We start from the raw sequence: 14,394 nt of genomic DNA, 5'->3' as shown, positions 1-14,394 counted from the left end.
TTCTTATACAGAAAAATTACTAAGGAAATTTGTAGGATGACAAAAACTTTCAGAACTGAAAAACAGGAAATATAAGCTTTTTAGTTGTTTGGTATTCAAAGTATGCCTAAAAGACAATGCAAAATCCAAGAAAAGAATGGTGGGGTTTTCTTTGTTTGTTTGTTTTTGTTTTTGTTTTACAGCTGGGGTAGAATACAAAGGGATGGAGTTGAAACAAATGAGAGGAAATTGGAATTCTAAACTTATTCTCATTGGTATTAGAAAGGCATCTACATGTATTTCGCATGAGCCAGTGATTGCTGATTTGCATTTTTATTTTTTCCCTACAGATTAAAAAGTAGGTACAATGGTAGAACTGTAATCCTGTCCTTTGTCATAAATTTTCATATTCATAAAGGTGAGTGTTAGCCTGCTTGTGAAATCTAAAGTTGAGTAACTTCAAATACTAACCACAGAGGGAGAGGCAGCAAGAGGAGAGGCATAAATTCAGGATCTCACCCTTCATTCCACAGACACACAGCCTCTCTGCCCACCTCTGCTTCCTCTAGGAACACAGGTAAGTGCTTCAAGCCTCTCCAGCTTAATAACATGAATTATTTTTGAGAATAATAATGATACTGTGTTCTATATCATGTATCTCCTGCATTCTGTCTGATTATATTTTACTTATTCTGCCAGAGCAAAATTAAAATACCTATTTCATCTGGTTAGTCCTTTATCTAAATTGCTTATTTCCAAGTAAACCAAGGCACTTTTAGGAACACAGAGGGAGAGTGCCTTGCAGCCAGAGAGTCTTGAAGGAGACGTCAGGGACACACCTTAAGAGCTGGTTGGTTGTGATCCGCAGAAATCTCCTGTTAGCATTCATTATAAAGCCTTCCTACCTAGCCCTAGTGTAGCCAGCAATGAAGGAAAGAGGGTCTATTACTTATTTACAGTAGTCTTTAAAAACAGTAATTTTGTGCGCCTTCTAATTAGGACATTAATATATTTAATATATGCACATTGTAGAAAGATTGAAACGTTAAAAATAAGAAGAGAAAAACTTTAAATGTCAACATCTCACAACACAGATATGTCATTTCTTTAAGAAAATTATACTACAAAATACCATTCCATTTGTTAAAGCCATTTTGACAGGAATCTGATGCTTTTCCAGGAGTTCCAGATCACATCGAGTTCACCATGAATTCACTCAGTGAAGCCAACACCAAATTCATGTTCGATCTGTTCCAACAGTTCAGAAAATCAAAAGAGAACAACATCTTCTATTCACCTATCAGCATCGCATCAGCATTAGGGATGGTCCTCTTAGGGGCCAAAAACAACACTGCACAACAAATTAACAAGGTAGCTATCAGCATCATTACGTTGTCCTGTTGCAGTTTTTTTCTGTGGTTCTGTCGGCTAGCAAGCAGATGGTAATAGATGTGGCAGCCTGATGGGTAGCACAGGGGGCTGAGCAGGAATTTCCATAACTGTGAGACCACTGACTCAAACAGATTTTTTGAGTAAAGTTTTCTTGTCCCGCTTCACGTGTCTTCCAGGTTCTTCACTTTGATCAAGTCACAGAGAACATCACAGAAAAAGCTGCAACATATCACGTGAGTCACAGAGCACTATGGTTCAGCTTTAGATCCCTGAACAGGTCATAGTTTAAACCTGGAACTCCACAGAAACTAAGAAAAGGCCACTTTTAGGGAAAATCTTGGACAAAAAGATTGAGACATACAGAGTGGGTTGGCATTTCATGGCACATAATTATTATTCCTCCTTTCTGCATTACTGAAAGACAGTCAGCACCGTACCTCAGAGCATAGGTCTGGATCAGGATAGGCTAGGTTCAAACTCCAGCTTTGCTCTTCACAAATGGTGAACACGAGCAGGACACAACTGCTCAGAGTCCCAGTGACCTCATCCCAGAAAACTAAGGGTAATAAAAAATCTGACTCAATACATGCAAATACATACAAACAATTACAACATTGCCTTGCCCATAAAAAGTCATAATAAATGTTGTTATTATTATAAAATAGCTGTAACTATACTAATCACAATAATGTTGCAAAATATTTAATTTTAATTGAGTCATAAATGAGATTAAGAGGAATAAGCACAAGTGCAAGTATATTTTGGAAAATGATTGGTATGGAATATATTGGTTTACAGCCTTAATAGTACAAAATGCTTTGTTGGAAAGTAGAGTTTCTAGATTTCAACAGGCTTAGGTTTAAAACTTGGCACTTCTAATTTATGTCCCTATAAAGAGGTTTACTTTCAATTCTCTGAGCCTTATTGTTTTCACCTGAATTGAACTAAAGACTTAGAGTTACCCATGTAAAGTCCTTAGCCATGTACCTGGCACACACTTTTCTTACGTGAAGAGAATGACCATCATGAGGAAAGAGCCATAGATCAGTCAACGTGTCTTACAAGATAATACCACCAACAGGTATAACAGGGCTTCCTGGCATAATCTATTTAAAATATCCAACCTTCAACATACTCATATCCTTGATGGCTGTTAGAAGTGAAATATGGTCCTTGCCCTTAAGGAGCTGAGAGTTTAACTGGGAAGCTAAACCTAACCCTTTAAATCAACAAGGAAAAAATCCAGTGGTAGACAGTGCTGCATCTATAGTTCAGAAGAGAAAACATTGCAGTACATTAGAGCAAGAAGAATTTTCTGGAAGAAGTCAAACATAAGGTGGATTTTGAAGGGTATTTGAGGTGGAATACACCAAGTATCAGGGAATAAGCACAAAGGTCCTCATTGAGACTACCAGCCTTTAGGGACTGATCTAATGGACTTAGCATGGGTTTAGTATTCACATTGATACAGCAATTGAATGATCTCCTTTTTTGATGTTTGAAGGTTGATAGGTCAGGAAATGTTCATCACCAGTTTCAAAAGCTTCTGACTGAATTAAGCAAATCCACTGATGCATATGAGCTGAAGATCGCCAACAAGCTCTTCGGAGAAAAAACGTATCAATTTCTACAGGTAAATTTCACCTGGCCTACCCACCTTTCATCTGCAGCCTGATGTCTGTGTCTCTCAGTGGCCAAATGGAAGAAAGCAAGGCAGATGAGCCTGGCCGGCCCAGGTGGAGAGCATTTACTCAGAGTGCATTAGCTCCATTTCCACAACTCTCCCCCACTGGAGTGTCCCAGACCCCAACAACACATCACTGAAGTGTGGATTTAGGGATAATCTTGTAATAAAAGAGGAGGTTGGGTAATAGGGTGAGTAAGAGTAATAAGTAATAAGATACCATCGATAAACTGGCACTGACTCAGTCACATAACATATATCTTGGTGGGAAATGTATGACTAATGGGATATTATTGGAATGGGCAGGCTTGGGTGAGTTCCTGGGAATAGTTGAGGAAGTACCAGGAAATACTGAATGCACAGGATGAAATATAAAAACAAAGATCAGAAACATCATGGTTGAAATTACTGGAGCGAGGCCTGAGAAGCAATGAATCTCCTTCAGGGAAGCCTGCTCTGCAGTTTGCAAACTACAGCCTCTTCTGCTTCTGCCTTTTGCCAGATGATATTGATCTTCAGTGACCTCTTTCTTGCGCCAGCCCACACTCCCCTTTTGCATTGCCTACATGGCACCTGTATAAAAATATGCATGGACAGGAGATACTGCATCTGTTCAGGGTCTGGATTCAGCTCACTATAATTGTAAATAACTAAATTTGGTAATATGTAGTTACATAAATTACTCTTACTTCCTACTTTCTTCCTTCATATCTCAAAGGAATATTTAGATGCCATCAAGAAATTTTACCAGACCAGTGTGGAATCTGTTGATTTTGCACATGCTCCAGAAGAAAGTCGAAAGAAGATTAACTCCTGGGTGGAAAGTCAAACGAATGGTAGGAGAGCCACCCATTATAGAAACACCTTTGAGAAACCCATGCGAGTGAGCCCTGTGCCTGACACTGCATGGGGACCAGGGGTGGGGATTGAGATGGGTTTGGAGGGAGGGCTGAAGAGGGCACTCCAGATGAAGGATTTGTCCAAATGAATATGAAGAGAGCCTAGGGGAGCCACGGAGGAAATCACAGGAAGCCAATTAGATGGAAACACATCTGGAGAATTATTTGCCTATGGGCCTGCATGACAATAGCTTTGTGGATCCCCTGTCTCTGCTCAGGCCTATTTTGAGATCATGTCCTTTACTTTAAATTCGAGCCAATTTTTTATGATGAATATTTAAAAGAAAACATTAGAAAGCATCTCTCATCTCCTTTACTAATTGGGAAACAAGCAGCTCTCCGGTAAATCACCCTTTTGCCTCCGAGCTGGAGCTGCCTGGACCACATCTGTAGCCACACGTTCTGCAGGGATTATCACAGCTTTCTCCCCCATCAAGGGCAAAGAGCTTGACAAAGTCTCCATTCTATAGACATCTTTCTTACCTCCCACCTCTCATTACAGGCCAAACTTACAGCAAATCAACATGAGAGTGAACAGGAAGATATCCCCGGAAGTAGTGTCTGACAACACAGGACATGCGTTTCATATTACAGAGCTCAAGTCACTTGTCCTAAAAAGTAATCAGGGCCTACTTCCTCTTAATGGGGACCCCATAGTTAAAAAAAAAAAGTAGGAAGAGGAGGGAGGGAGAAAGGAAAGACACATGTTGAAAGAGTAGACAAAATCAGTTTATCAGGATTCCAAATCAGATGAATGGAGTCATTCATACACAGAGAACCTGAACTCCTTCTCTATCACAAGAAGTGATGTCTCCATCAAGGGTAACTTTATGCGACTGGAGCCTTGAAGAAAGCTGCATCTGGTGAACCATTGGTCAGTGAGTCTAATAATTCAAAGATCAAAGTCAGTGAGTCTCTAGTAGGGATTTGGGTGAATAATTAATGATCAGTCACGAACATTTGCAAAGCATCTTCCAGACAAGCCATTTGTACCTTGTGTGAAAGACTCTTTTATTCTTTCCCTTGCAGAAAAAATTAAAAACCTAATTCCTGATGAGGCTATTGGCAACGATACGACACTGGTTCTTGTGAACGCCATCTATTTCAAAGGGCAGTGGGAGAAGAAATTTAACAAAGAACATACTAAAGAGGAAAAATTTCGGCCAAACAAGGTATTGTCTATATTTTATTTATATAATGTAATATGTTAATAAATTTAAACATTTCTGACGGAATGTACCATGATAATAAAAAATAAAATTGTTCATGTCTTTTTTTGTTGTTTTAATCTTATAACTTTATTTAGTTAGGAATACCTGAAGAAGCTATTGTCTCTAACTCATTAAATTCTTGGATTATTTCTTAAAAGAAGAATGTGTTGATATCTCAATAATATTATCTTTTTGCCTTGTGTCTCACTTGGTATTTGTTGGACACATTGATTTATTGTAGAATACATACAAGTCCATACAGATGATGAGGCAACACACGTCCTTTCATTTTGCCTCGCTGGAGGATGTACAGGCCAAGGTCCTGGAAATACCATACAAAGGCAAAGATCTAAGCATGATTGTGCTGCTGCCAAATGAAATCGATGGTCTGCAGAAGGTAAGAACTTGCATCTACAACTCTTCCTTCTACTGCCTGACATTTTTCCAAAGATACCAAGTTTAAACAAGGTAAAAGCTTATGACTGACTTGCCTCAAAATGATGAAAAATTCAAAATGAGGAATGATGACTCACCTTCATATTACAAATATTTAAGCATAGGGTCTGACACAAACTGAAGGCTTAGTTAATTATTAATTTATTAGAGTTACATGCATTGGATATCAATTTGATGATATTATTATGCAGCAATTTAAACTTGACTGGGAGAAATATATAGCAATGTGAGGAAAGTTTACGAATACACCAAGTAAAAAAGGGAATAGAAATTTAGGAATTTGGGGAATTGCAATTTAATAATTGCAATGTGTACTAAATAATATATACAGAAAAATAAGATGAGGCTATTAAAAATTGACACATGTAATAGGCTGTTAGCACAAGGAATAGTGATATATATAGTTCATTGTGTATGAAATAATGTAATCATATTTTTACATGTGTATTATACAGTTGTATACATACATATGTACGCATTACATATACATAAAAACATTATTCTGTTTTTACATACATATATACATATACACATATAACCCAATGTATTTATATATTCAGGACTCATATTTTGCCTATTAGAATAATAATATCTAATAAAGTGAACCTTCTGTATTTCACATTTATTGCCAAAATAAGCATTCTCCACATAGTCAATTCATTGTTAAGGTGTATTAGAGATTGATAATTAGTCATATCAGTTTCTTTTTTCCGTTTCTATAGCTTGAAGAGAAACTCACGGCCGAGAAATTGTTGGAATGGACAAGTTCACAGAATATGAGAGAGACACATGTGGATTTACACTTACCTCGGTTCAAAGTGGAAGAGAGCTATGACCTCAAGGACACGTTGAGAACTATGGGAATGGTGGATATCTTCAATGGGGATGCAGACCTCTCAGGCATGACTGGGAGCCGCGGTCTCATGGTATCTAAAGTCCTACACAAGGCCTTTGTGGAGGTTACTGAGGAGGGAGCAGAGGCTTCAGCTGCCACCGCTGTAGTAGTAAAAGTAACATCAGCACGTCCAACTAATGAAGAGTTCCATTGTAATCACCCTTTCCTATTCTTCATCAGGCAAAATAAGACCAACAGCATCCTCTTCTATGGCAGATTCTCATCCCCATAGATGCAATTAGTCTGTCACTCCACTTAGAAAATGTTCACCTAGAGGTGTTCTGGTAAACTGATTGCTGGCAAACAACAGATTCTCTTGGCTCTTATTTCTTTTCTATCTCCTCTTGATGATGATAGTCACCCATCAAGAATTTAATGATTAAAATAGCATGCCTTTCTCTCTTTCTCTTAATAAGCCCACCCATAAACGTACTTTTTCTTCCAGAAAAATTCTCCTTGAGGAAAAATATCCAAGATAAGACGAATCATTTAATACTGTATCTTCTAAATTTGAAATATAATTCTGTTTGTGACCTGTTTTAAATGAACCAAACTAGATCATAATTTCTCTTCGAATTTAGCAACCTAGAAACACACATTTCTTTGAATTTAGGTGATACCTAAATCCTTCTTAAGTTTCTAAATTTTGTGATTCTATAAAACACGTCATCAATAAAATAATGACATAAAGACATTTTTGCTTTACCTTTTTTCTCTCTGGAAAGGGGAAGTGTCCAGTTACACATAGGAAAGACAATTTAGAGATATATTAATCATATATAAAGGAAAATTAAAAACAGAGTAGTTCATGATGAGCCTGGGGTAGAAGGCTCCTCCCAGAACAGGAGGAGGCTTGTAAACCACATTAGGAACTTCCTATTTTACGCTAAAGGGATAAGAAACTCATTACTGGCTTTGATGGTTTTTTGTCAAAGAAGGGCATTACATTATCATATCTGCATCTTGAAAATACATCTCTGGCTACTCTGATATCAATGGATGCGAGGAAAGAACAGTGTGGTTACCATATATAAATTAGGAAATCATTAGCATATTGGGAGAGGAAATGGAGAGAAAGAAACAGCCTGGGGGAATTATTTAGGAAGTAATCGTTAAAGAAAGGCATCTAAGTTTCTGACCTAGCTGACTGGATGGATGGAAGAAAATGTTGTTTTTAAGAGAAAAAAAGACCATGGGTTTAAATTTGTACTTGTTGAATTTGAGGTACTTTTAAGATTCAAATGGATTTGCCTGGCAGGCACTTGAAGATACTGGTCTAAATCTCAGAAACATAATATGATCTGAAGCTCTAAATTTGTGATATTCAATATAAATCCTTTAGAGTTATTGGGATAAATATGGTAATTTAGCTAAAAGCAAAGATAAGATCCTAGGGAGAAAGGAGAAAGTTAGAAGAAAGAAGAATCCAGAATTGACCTTGAAGTTTATCTATATGTGTAAAGATCAGGAATTGATCATTTTTATTTTCCAGAAAGTAGCTTTTCTTAGGGTTCCATATTTACTCCCATAGATTCTTCCCATTCAGTACTGAATCCCACCTGGTTTCATAAAACATACGTTTTAGAGAATTTGAAAAAGGTTGAAGTTTTCTTCAGCAAGATTCAGCAGTCCAAAATTAAGGCAGAGGAAACAAATGTTTCACCACTTAACTATGAGACTTGGTCAAGTTGTCGAGGGAATTGACAGACTAGCCAGAGAGGGTAGAACATGAACAATCTGTTCAGTGAGTGGAGCTGGGGAAAGAAAGCAAAGAAGGATGTAATAGTCTTGAAGAACACATGTGCATTACAATACTTACTGAGGTCATATAAGGATGGTATTGAGTTTATGAGAAATATGAAGAGGTCAGAAGTTTGGGCCAGGACCTATGATTTTGAAGTATACTTTAAAATGATAAATTGTAAGGAATTATAAAGCTCAAATTCTGTCCAATAGGTGAGGATTAATTTCTAATGATGCAATGAAGCTGAAAATGGTAGAGTGGATAGTTTTGAAGAACTGATTATTAGAATCACTTTAGACCATATCCTTCAACTATTATTAATTTTTCTGGGTTTAAAAGAAGTTACTTTCTAATAATGAAAATGTTAAGACAAAGCTCATAAGCATTAGAGTCTTATAGAGCAGAGGGCATAGTTGATATTTTGTTAGGAGAATTGAAATATTTGCATACATTCTAGGCCCACCAGAAAACCAGTTACCCCTGCATTGTAGCCATCTGCAAGAGACACTGAAGGGAAAGCCAAATTTTTGGTTTTGATTTTTTAAATAATGAATTAAACTCTATTGAATAAAACAGAATACGAGTCCTTGCTGATATAAAATAAATGACTAAATTAAAAGTTTCATAAGAAATGCAAAATTTAAGTGCTTTCAAAACTCCTCCCCATGGAATACCACTTTGTACCAATTATGATGGCCAAAATTAAAACTTAAAATACTAGGCCATTGCAAGTTTTGAAAAGAATGTGAAGCAACTGGAACTCTCACAAACTGCTGATGGAAATACAAAAGGTGCAACCACATTGGAAAACAGTCTTAAATCACTGAACTACACACTTATATTTTATTTTAATTAATTATGTCTCTATAAAGTTGACTCGAAGGAGGAAAAAGAGAATTGTCCAAAACACACATTTTTAGGTGAAAAAATCTTCTTCATTAAATGTTGTTTTTAAATGTATTTTTAATTAATAAAAACTGTATACATTTATGTTGTAAAACATGTTGTTTTGAAATATGTATACATAGTGGAATGAGTCAGTAGAGCTAATTTATATATACATTACCTCACATAATTTTTTGTGATACGAACACTGAAAGTCTGTCTCTTAGTGATTTTCAAAAATAAAATGCATTAACTATAGTCACCATGTTGTAAAATAGACCTTCTGAACTCATTTCTCCTGTTTAACTGAATTTGTATCCTTCAACCAACATCTCCTCAACTCTCTCTCACACCCCGGCTCCTGGTAACCACCATTTTACTCTTTACTTATATGAGTTCAACTTTTCTAGATTCCACAAGTAAGAGAGATCATGCAATATTTGTCTTTCTCTGCATGGCTTATTTCACTCAACATAATGTTCTCCAGGTTTACCATGTTGTCGTAAATGACAGAGTTTCCTTCCTTTTAAAGGCTGAATAGTAAGTATTCTACTGTGAATGTATGTAACACATTTTCCTTGTCCAGTCACTCATTATTAAATACATGGGTTGATTCCGTATTTTGATTATTGTGAATAATGCTGCAATGAACATGGGAATAAAGATATCTTTCAACATAACTGCTTTTATTTCCTTTGGAAACATACCCAAAAGTGGAATTATTAAATCATATCGTAGTTCTGTATTTAATTTTCTGAAGAATCTTTATGATGTTTTCCATAATGTCTGTGCTAATTTATAATTCAACCAACAGAGTAAAACAAGTCTACTTCTGCAACGCTCTTGTCAACTCTTGTTATCATTTGTGTTTTTGACAAAAAGCCATCCTAACAGGAGTGAGGTGATATTTCATTAAGGTTTAGTTGGCGTTTCTCAAATGATTATTGATATTGCATGTTTTCTATTGACAAATGTCTATTCAGATCAATGGCCTATTTTTAATTGGGCTATTTGTTTTATTGTTATTCAGTTGTTTCAGTTCCTTATGTATTTTGGATATTAATCCCTTTTGAGATGCATGCTTTACAGATATTTTTTCTCCCATTTATCTCTTCACTCTGCTGATTCTCATTTGTGCAGAAGCTTTTTCATGGTCTCATTTGTCTAATTTTGCTTTTTTTGCCTTTGATTTCATATCCAAAAAATTATTGCCCAGACCAATATCATGAGGCTTTTCTCATATGTTTTCTCCTAGTTGTTTTATACTTTTAAGTCTTACCGGTAATCTATTTGGAATTGATTTTTTATATGGTGTAAGATATGGTTCTAATTTCTTTCTTCTCTATGTGAATATGGTTTTTTAAAACCATTTATTGAAGAGACCGTCCTTTCCCCATTATATATTCTTGGCCCATTTTAAAAAACTAATTGGCCAATAATATCTGCATCTGTTTCTGGACTGTATTCTCTTATTCTTGTTTATGTGCCTGTTTTTATGCCAGTACAATGTCATTTTGATTAATATTGATTCATAAGTTATTTTGAAGTTAAGTAGTGTGATGGCTCCTGTTTTCTTCTCTTTGTTCAAAATTGCTTGACTATTCTAGGATTTTTGTGGTTCTATACATATTTTAGGATTTTTTTTTTTTTTTGGAGTTGGAGTTGGAGTTGGCGTCTCACTCGGTCACCCAGCTGGAGTGCAGTGGCACGATCTCTGCTCACTGCAAGCTCCGCCTCCCAGGCATGTATCTCATGTTCATTACAGCATTATTCACAATAGCCAAGACATGAAATCAGCCTGTGTCCATCAACAAATGAATAAATAAAGAAAATATGATATATATACACAATGAAATACTATTCCACCATAAAAAAAGACAGTTCTGTCATTTGCAACAACATGGATGAACCTGGAGGATATTATGTTAAGTGAAATAAGCTAGACACAGAAAGACTAATACTACATAACCTCAATTATATGTGGAATCTAAAAACATTGATTTTTGACAAAGATGCCAAGGACACACAATCAGGAAAGGACAGTCTCTTCAATAAGGAGTGTTGAAAAAATTGGATATCCATACGGAGAAAAAGGAAATTAGATCCTCATCTCACACCATGTACAAAAATCAACTGAAAACTGATTGAAGGCTTAAATGTAAGGACTGAAAATGTAAAACTACCAGAAGAAAATATAGAGGAAAAGCTTCATGACATTGGTCTGGGCAATAATTTTTTAGATACGATTCCAAAAGCACAGGCCACAAAAGTAAAAATAGGCAAATGTGATTATATAAAACTGAAACTTCTGCACAGCAAAGGAGTGAAGAATTCACAATCAACAGAGAGATAAGATGACCTACCAAATGGGAAAAAGTTTTTGAAAACTATATCTCTGAGAAAGTATTCTTCTTCAAAATATAAAGGGATCTGAAAAAACTCAACAGCAAAAAAAAAAAAAAACTTTTAAAATGGGCAAAGAACCTGAATAGACATTTTTCAAAAGAAGACATACGAATGGCCAGTAGTTACATAGAAAAATACTTATCACTAATCCTCAGGGAAACGCAAATCAGAAACACAATGAGGTATCATCTTACACCCAATAGGATGGCTATTATCCAAGAGTCAAAAGATAACAAGTGTTGGTGAGGATCTGGAGAAAAGGGAACCCTGGTACACTATTGTTGGGAATAAAATTTGTACAGCCATGTAGAAAACCTTATGGAGATGCCTCAGAAAATTAAGAACAGAACTAACATATGATTCAGCAATCCAACTTCTTGGAATATATCCAAAGGGTATGAAATACATATGTCAAAGAATTATTTGTATCTCATGTTCATTACAGCATTATTCACAATAGCCAAGACATGAAATCAGCCTGTGTCCACCAACGAATGAATAAATAAAGAAAATATGATATATATACACAATGAAATACTATTCCACCATAAAAAAGACAGTTCTGTCATTTGCAACAACATGGATGAACCTGGAGGATATGTTAAGTGAAGTAAGCTAGACACAGAAAGATTAATACTACACAACCTCAATTACATGTGGAATCTAAAAATGTTGAATTCATAGAAACAGATAGTAGAATGGTGGCTACAAGAGGCTGGTAGGGTGGAGGGGTTGGGAAGATGTTGCTGAAGGATATGAAATTTCAGTTAAACAAGAGGAATAAGTTCAAGGCATTTTATCATGACTATATTTCATACCAATATTGCATACTTGAAAATTGCTGAGAGAGGAGATTTTAAGTGTTCTGGTTATAAAAAAGACTAATTATATGAGGTAATAGATATGCTAATTAGCTTAAGTTAGCCATTCAACAACGTGTACATATATCAAAACATTATGTTCTATACCATTAATAAATACAACTTTTACTTACCATTTTTAAAAAAAATTAACTGTAAAACAGTTTCTGAAAACAATCTAAGAACTTCATATGCCTACTACCTCAATTTGACACAAGTTACTGTATAGTCATTCCTATGTTAAAATATAATACATGACAGATATAATGTTATAGGTGCTTTTAAAATGTTTTACACAAGTGATATTTACACATTCTTTTTTCATTCGTTTTCCTGTTCCTTCCTATTACGTCTAGAGATTTATTCTTTTCAACAAATGATTATCCAGTTCATTTACATTCACTGCTGTAGAATACTCAGCTGTATGAACCTAGCTTAATTTTTTCCTTATTCTTCTTTTGATATATATTTAAGTTGTTTCTAATTCTTCACCATTGGCAAGAATGCTGCAATTCATGCCTTTGTATGTGTCTTGTGAAACAATAGTACATGGGTTCTCCTAGGCTATATAGAGAGAGAAAGAGAGAGCCTTTTTTTTTTTTTGACAGAGTCTCACTCAGTCACCCAGGCTGGAGTGCAGTGGTAAAATCTCAGCTCACTGCAACCTCTACCTCCCGGCTTTGAGAAATCCTCCCACCTCAGCCTCCCAAGTAGCTAGGATTACATGAGCCACCACACCAGGCTAATTTTTATTTATTTATTTATTTTGTTTTCTTTTATTTGAAGTGGAGTCTCTCTCGGTCCCCAGGCTGGAGTGCAGTGGCTCAATCTCAGCTCACTGCAACCTCTGCCTCCCCGGTTAGAGCGATTCTTCTGCCCCTCAGCCTCCCGAGTAGCTGGGATTAAATTGCCTGCCACCACGCCTAGCTAATTTTTGTATATTTAGTAGACAAGGGGTTACACCATATTGGTCAGGCTTATCTTGAACTCCTGACCTTCTGATCCACCTGCCTCAGCATCCCAAAGTGCTGGGATTACAGGCGTGAGCCACTATGCCTGGCCCTATTTTTATTTTTTGGTAATTTCAGTAGAGACGGGGTTTCACCATGTTACTCAGGCTGGTCTCGAACTCCTGACCTCAAATGATCTGCCCCCCTCAACTTTCTAAATTGCTGGGATTACAGGCATGAGCCACCGCACCTGGCCTAGGGTATATATTTAAACATAGAATTGCTAAAATAACTAGATATTGCCAAGTTTTTCCAAAATAGTTGTGCCAGTAAACATTTTCAACAGCATTTTTGTCCATTTTATTTGTCCACATCACACTAATCCTATGTATTTAAGAATAGTTAGTATAATTTACAATAACAAAGACATGGAACCAACACAAACGCCCGTCAATGACAGACTAGATAAAGAAAATGTGGAGCTCTCAGGCTCCGCCTAATTTATTGGTTTACAAGCTCTTTGTTCCTAAGGCAGATGAGAGCAAGAGGAAGGGACGAGGAAAAGGATTAATCAGTGAAAGAGAGCTCATGAGTCATTCAATAAGATGTAGAGCAGTGGCGGTTTCTGTGAATTTCTTTGAGCAAAGGCATGTGTCTAAACTACTTAAGATCTTTAACTTATAGGGACTGAAACGGGTGGGAGCGGGTTTCAGGAGGAGCCAAGATGTTTGATTGTACTCCCATGCTTCGATGGAGTGTTATCTCCCTGAGCAACCTGTGGAATACCACTGAGCTGTTATGCTCTCAGGGCATAAAGACACGAAGGCAATAAGGAGACTTTTCTCCTCAGAGGCTGCCCATGGCTACCCATGGGTGTCTCACACAGGGGAGACCTACTCAACTGGCACCCCAGAAACTCTCTTTCCCACAAGAAGTGCATGGTATACTTGCATAGCCAAAAAAATTAAAATGGCCATTGAAGACAGAGAAAAACAATGGCTAGAAAAGGCAGTAGGAATAAAAGAGAAGATCA

The 14,394-nt window shown here is 36.4% G+C and overlaps 1 protein-coding gene across 2 annotated transcripts; it reads left to right on the top strand.

Annotated features, from left to right (window-relative positions):
• The first annotated feature begins 472 nt into the window (after positions 1–472).
• Positions 473–7,210, top strand: LOC129018873 (serpin B3). 2 transcript variants are annotated; one of them, XM_054460902.2, is made up of 8 exons: positions 473–556; positions 1,160–1,350; positions 1,548–1,604; positions 2,876–3,004; positions 3,774–3,891; positions 4,984–5,126; positions 5,407–5,562; positions 6,344–7,210. In XM_054460902.2, exons 2-8 carry the CDS (start codon positions 1,186–1,188, stop codon positions 6,746–6,748), a joined length of 1,173 nt encoding a protein of 390 aa, XP_054316877.1. In that variant the 5' UTR covers positions 473–556; positions 1,160–1,185; the 3' UTR covers positions 6,749–7,210. The 2 variants fall into 2 exon arrangements, with proteins under 2 accessions (XP_054316877.1, XP_054316878.1); XM_054460903.2 differs by lacking the exon at positions 1,160–1,350 and having other exon boundaries at positions 534–556.
• The last annotated feature ends 7,184 nt before the right edge of the window (positions 7,211–14,394 follow it).

Source organism: Pongo pygmaeus, chromosome 17 (assembly GCF_028885625.2).
Source record: "Pongo pygmaeus isolate AG05252 chromosome 17, NHGRI_mPonPyg2-v2.0_pri, whole genome shotgun sequence".
Taxonomy (NCBI): Eukaryota; Metazoa; Chordata; class Mammalia; order Primates; family Hominidae; genus Pongo; species Pongo pygmaeus.
The sequence above is the reverse complement of the archived record's forward strand: the minus strand, read 5'-3'. Positions and strand labels throughout refer to the sequence as shown.